At 45.8% G+C, this 6075-nt stretch overlaps 1 protein-coding gene across 1 annotated transcript in view; it reads right to left on the minus strand.

The window, feature by feature from the left end:
- Positions 1-5602, minus strand: part of LOC119298413 — a 6957-nt gene extending 1355 nt beyond the window's left edge. The window contains exons 1-10 of the mRNA XM_037575826.1: positions 5483-5602; positions 5235-5372; positions 5032-5156; positions 4668-4946; positions 4383-4513; positions 3767-3843; positions 2208-2327; positions 2009-2130; positions 1684-1928; positions 1309-1439 (exon numbers count right to left, since the gene is read on the minus strand). Of these exons, the coding sequence (XP_037431723.1) occupies positions 1388-1439; positions 1684-1928; positions 2009-2130; positions 2208-2327; positions 3767-3843; positions 4383-4513; positions 4668-4946; positions 5032-5156; positions 5235-5372; positions 5483-5570 (1377 nt within the window). The 5' untranslated portion in view covers positions 5571-5602 and the 3' untranslated portion in view covers positions 1309-1387. The remainder of the gene's footprint in view (positions 1-1308; positions 1440-1683; positions 1929-2008; positions 2131-2207; positions 2328-3766; positions 3844-4382; positions 4514-4667; positions 4947-5031; positions 5157-5234; positions 5373-5482) is intronic.
- Between the last annotated feature and the right edge of the window lie 473 nt (positions 5603-6075).

The following is a 6075-nucleotide window of genomic DNA, read 5'->3' on the forward strand; positions in this document are numbered from 1 at the left end:
GGTGGAGAATCGGGAGAGGCGGTGGCGAATCAGGCCCGATTCGAGGCGGGCGGCGACGGTGGAGTCGCGGAACCGGCGGCGGGGGTGGTTGGCGGCCAGATCTAGCATAGGGCGACGACGGCATTGTGCGGTGGCTGGGCGGGCGGTGGCGGTGGAGTCGCGGAACCGACGACGGGGATGGTTGGCGGCCGGATCTAGCGCAGGGCGACGGCGGCATGGTGCGGTGGCTGGGCGGGCGACGACGGCATATCAGCGGGTGGCAAGAGAAAGAAGACGTACGGTGGGAAAAAATGAACAAGGGCCGGCGTGGAGATGCAAATTTGCATCTCCAGATGTTATATTTTACATCACTTGGGCCAGGTGATGTAAACTTTTTATATCTATATCATCTGTTGGTGGTGGCTTTTTAAACCTCGAAGATGCAAAAGTTAGTTCTTTTTTTTGCATAGTACGCATGCATAACATTTTGGTCTGGTGAGGCATCCCTCCTGGCCGGTTTATAAATTGGCTCATAAGCATGAGATTATATGTTCTTTTTCTGTTTAATTAAGCATTAATTGTAGCATTAAGCGTTGCTTGCGGTAAATTGAGTTGTTAATTATTGACTGTGCAGCATATGGTATAGTGGCAAGGGGCATTACAAGGCTACACGTCGTGCCGTTAGTGTCAAGCGGACAAAAAGGAGATACACATTGACAAACGGGCCTAAAAATGCCCTACACAACCCCCAAGCCACCAGAGGCTAGGAGATCATGGAAGCTTAGTAACTAGACTAGATAGATATCAGAGGGAATTTTCAAATTGTTGAATTAGCACTCAAATTTCAGATATTGTTCCTTCATTTCCTTGGAGCATTCAAAGCAACATTACTCTCCATTGGTCCCTACTCTACTTTAAGGTGCATCAGTAAGGCCTTCGGGCTACTATATAGTCTCTACTGTTGGCTTCTACTCCCTCTGTAAAGAAATATAAGAGTGCTTAGATCACTACTTTTGTGATCTAAATGCTCTTATACATCTATACAGAGGGAGTAGCTAAGAATCCATAGATTGGAGCCCAAATGAGAAAAAGTGATCATCATCATGTCAACTGTGTGGGCCCTTTTTCATGTCCAAACAAGATATCCCTAAGTAATGTTGGGATGTTCTCAAAAAAAGTAATGTTGGGATGGTAAGGAGGTGAAAATTTGTAAACACTGTGGACGTTGTTGGAACACAAAAACCATGTACAACTACATGTAAATCAGGCATCAAAAAGAGCTTACACAAACCTGAACATTACACTATGACAAAAAAAGATTGGGCATACCGTTCTTCATCGAAACGTCTCACGACTTCTTGAATTTTTTCCCTCGGTAGGTACGGGGTTTCTTCATCATGGAAGAAATTCATACCAACAAAATTTCCTCGAGCATCAATAAGAGGCCCTCCAATTCCGGCCTGGACAAAGAAAAACATGAGTGACCAGAAAAAGGGGGTGCAAAAAAATATGATCTTTTGGGTTTCATCTCCATAAGAGTGGCTGAGTTTTTACGTTGGCTCGCCAAGCCTATCACATACCAAAAAAATATGATATGTGTAATTAATTACAGATTAAGTTAAATATATTCAATGATGAGTTGATCATACTTCTAACACAAATAATTATTTTCCCTCATGTGAAACATGTGTTGGCAAAATATACCTCTCACAAGCAAGTTTGCCTTTTCTGTCAATTAACACCCCTCTTGAGGCCATTAGTTTCCGATGTTCAATGAGACGCCCTACAGCTAAAACCTCCATATTAGGGGTGAAAGAAATATGCCTCCTCAATCCCACTGCGGTAGAACCGCAGGAACCCATGATCTCTACAACCGCAACATTATAGCATAGATCATAATGTCTCAATGTCCCCGTGACTTGTTCTGTATTATTAAGGTACACTTCAATCTGCAATGATAAGGTTATAAACTGGTTCATAAACAGACAAACAAAAGGCACAAACAATGATATGCACTACCAGTGCCAACCTGCAAGTTATCATCAATCTTGTTTTCATCGCCAGAAATTTTAACCAAACTTGCTGAAGTAAGAATTCTCACGGGATTACAGTCTATAATTAGGCCTGTGCAAGCAAAACACTTTGCCTTTCCTGCACACATCATAATTTGGTCTTTAATAATCGGTGAAATAAGAGAAATAGAAGAGAGAATATCGCAACACAATCACCATTGAATGAAGCAAGTGAGACAACACATCCAGCCATAGTATTTGCAACATCTTCACTGAGTGTGCTCCAGATATTGTCCACGAATTCCTCTTCAAAAGAGTTAATCTCATGCATACCATCTGTTTAAAGAAACATGGCATGTCAGTTGGCACTCCTCAAATAAAGCGGTTGCAGCATTAAAGGCATACCCAGAAAAATTAACAGCAGCAGCTCGCCACCACATAACATAGCAGGTGGGCGGGCTGCGGCCTCGGCGGCGCACCACAGCCGCTGCAGGGCGGCTCGGCGCTACCCCTCGGGGTCCCGGCATGGATGTGGGCTGCCACAGCGTGGTGGTGGCTCATGGCGGTGGTTTGGGTCGTTTCACGGCGGCGGACGGTCATCTCCGGCGTCGGCCCGTCGGGAAGCGGCCTGTTTTGGCCTTCGATTCCTCTCCTCGGCGTTCGGATGCTACCTTCGGCAAAGGGCTGGCCCTCTCCCAGCTGCGGTCCATCGCCTGTCTCGCGCCCGGTGCTGCGGGACTGATCTCCTCTCGCGCCCGGCAGCAGGACCGAGCTCGTCTCGCGCCCGGCAGCAGGACCGAGCTCGTCTCGCGCCCGGCAGCAGGACCGACCTCGTCTCGCGCCCGGCAGCAGGACCGAGGCCGTCTCACGCCCGGTGCAGCAGGACAGGACGATGGAGGCCAGTTTCGGCCGGCCTCTTAGGTCTCGGCGCTGGGGGTCGCCCAGGGGTGCGAAAGACGAGGCCTTTCCACTCGTCTCTTTGGTTGGAGTAGCGGCTGGTCTCGGGTGAGGTGGTGTCAAGGTCTTGGATGCCAGGGCGGCGGCCCTGGTGGTGGCAGCGCGGTGCTCGTGGGCGGAGCCCGTAGCTTGGTGCTGCCGGGTGACCATGGCCGTGTGGGCGGCATGGTTGCCGGGGTGTGGTGTCCGGTGGTGGTGATTATCGGCCGGGGTGAAAACCTGCTCTATCTTCGAACGGACCGGCGGCGGCGAATCGTTCCCTTCTTGAAGGCGTCGTCGCGGCTTTCATTGCCCGTCGTGTTGCTTCAGGGGAAACCCTGACCCTCGTGTCGGGCGGTGGCGGCGCTCCAGTGTCGTTCCCTTCCTGAAGGCGCCGCCTTGGAGCACACGGTTCGCTGTATGCGGCTTCACCTCTTGGCGGTGGCGTGTTCACGGCCGAGATCTCCGGTTGCTCTTGTAGTGGTTGGGATGGTGTTGCTGCGTTTGTACCGGGTTTGTTGATGATCTTTGCTTTATATATAAAGCGGGGCGAAAGCCTTTTCGGTAACATAGCAGGTGGGGGACAACCATCACGTATTAAAGGTTCACTATAATCGTTGCATGAAATATGTACAACAAGGTGAGTCAATTAGCAAATGTATCTTATCACTAAGATGCAGGGCGCGCCTAGCGCAATGGTTGAGTCTTCCCACTTGTGGCCTGGAGGGTGAACCAGCCTCCCCAATCCTACCTTGTGTGGGAGCTTTCAGCACTTGATACGCCTTTTTTATATCGTATCGCTAAGATGTTGAAGTATACCACAAAAAGAAATAACTAACCTTTCAGCATGCCAGCATTTTGTGCCTTGGTTGTGATTGCCTCTTTTATACCAGCAACCACTTGACTACTTTCAACCCTACACGTTGTTCAAAAACACATCATGACTAATCCACTGAAAGACGAGAAGTCAAAAGAATATTAACAAATTGATTTATCAAACAGGGGCCAGAAAGGAGGAAGTAGGTTACAGTCTTGTATATAATTCACAACAAAACAGAATTGAGCAAACAACACAGCAATCTCCAGGGATGTCATGACTGTAAGTTCTAGTATCGATACTATATTTTTAAAGTTTAAACCAAAGTTTGATTACACTTTTAATTAGCAAAATTTATTAGCTCGGTTTAGTCTCCAAAGCAGGGCGGCATGCCAGGTGCTAATGGCACAAACGTCCAGGTTCACAAAATGCAAAGCAACTATGAGAACAGCAGAAAAAAGATGGAAATGTACCAAAGAAAACCCTACTGGGTAAATCTAAAATACAGTTTAGCACCCAAAACAGAAGATTCAAATCAGACAGGAATGTAGGGTAGCACAATGGGAGGACAAGCTAGCATGGTAAAGCCAAACAGAGAAGCCACAGCTTGTAAATACTGCAAGTCTAGAAATACCAACCTAACTGTCGTAAGGTACCCCAGGCATTCAAGAATTTTGTTCACTGGTGTGAACATAGTATTTTGGCCACTTTGGAGGTTCATTCCAACAAAGTTCCCATCAAAATCAATAAGGGGGCACCCAATCCAAGCCTAGCATAAAAATAAAGTGACAATGAAAAATTTGCACAGGAAAAATGGGATCGATAGTATCTCAACTGATAACCCAGTGGGTATATGATAGATTTAAGCTATATACATCTAATTATTTCCAGCATGCAGAGAACTAAGAAAAACAGCACCTCACCATGTTCATTTCATATGTGGAGAGCATAAGCTCATAGACTCCATCGCTTGCATTGCCAATTACTGTCCCATTTGTGCACTTTAACATGCCTGAGTCGAAACAACACCCCACAGCTACTAACTTACTATTGGGCTCAAATTGCATGCCATGGCTACGACTGAGATGTGCTTCCTGAAAACCACGTGCGCGCCTGATGTTCACAACAGCAAGATTATACTTGAAATCCCAATGGTGTAACAAGCCAATGACAACTCGATTACTGGGAAGACGCACTTTAATCTGCATCGATAAACCAAGAATAGGTGAACAGGATGATAGTATATTCATAGGCAAGGAAAAGTAGAGAGAAGTTGACAGCACCAACCGTCGAGTTATCAGTGATCTCAGAATCTGAAGACTCAACTATATTAGCTGAAGTCAGAATACTTGTGGCATCAGTACATAAATTCTCAATAAATATTCCTGTGCATTCAAATAGCACTGTACTCCCTACAGATTATAATAGTTTCGACATTGATTACTGAAATACAGATATGGAAAATAATGGGCATGTAACAATATAATTACCAACGAATGAAGCAAGGGAGACAACACTCTCTGAGAGTTCCGACTCAATCTGTTTGGTGAGTTCACTCGAGGAACTTGAGGATTTAAGCAAGTTACCAAATCCATCTTCAAAGGTAGTAATATCTGGATGGATGGGTCCTAGTTAATTAAGAAAACATGGTACTGGTAAGCAATTGTGAGTGCTACAGCAGTTTTGCCGTGTAAAAATATTTGCAGGGAAATAAAAGGATGAAGAATCAGTGACTAACGTTGCGTAAGTACTGTTTTGCTAGCACTTTTCTTTTCATTAAGGCATCCTATGTCGTTGCTTCTTCGCTTGCGCTTGGTTTTCTGCATCTTCCCAACCCTGGGGTCAATGAAACAATCCAAATGCCCTTTTGAACAAGCAGAATATGGTTGTAAAAACTGTTATACTAGACACTAGCAGGTATCTGAAAATACAAGTAATTTTACAACAAAATCCCAAATGTGATGAATCGATATACTATGATGGAAGCTGTGTACAGAAAAAGAAACCCGGTGACATCAAACGCCTCAACTAACCTGAACAGAAAATGCAAAACTAGCTGAGATGACAGACAATTGCTAGAGGTAAGGTCATTTAGATATTGATAAGGGGCTGCTTGGATCCTTTGCCAAGAAAGAAATTGCCCAACTAGCCTTGCTGGCAAAAGCAAGGAACTGCCTGAGGCAAGGCGATCACGCACTGCAGGCTTGCAGGAGTGTAGGGGGTGGGTTAAAAGCCAGCAGTGACCCTAGCAACTTTGATACTCCTTTTATACAATAAAACATCAGCTCTAGTGACTGTGATTTTGCTGTCGACCTCTCGTTGTCTGTCCTG

This window comes from Triticum dicoccoides, chromosome 5A (assembly GCF_002162155.2).
Source record: "Triticum dicoccoides isolate Atlit2015 ecotype Zavitan chromosome 5A, WEW_v2.0, whole genome shotgun sequence".
NCBI classification, from domain to species: domain Eukaryota; kingdom Viridiplantae; phylum Streptophyta; class Magnoliopsida; order Poales; family Poaceae; genus Triticum; species Triticum dicoccoides.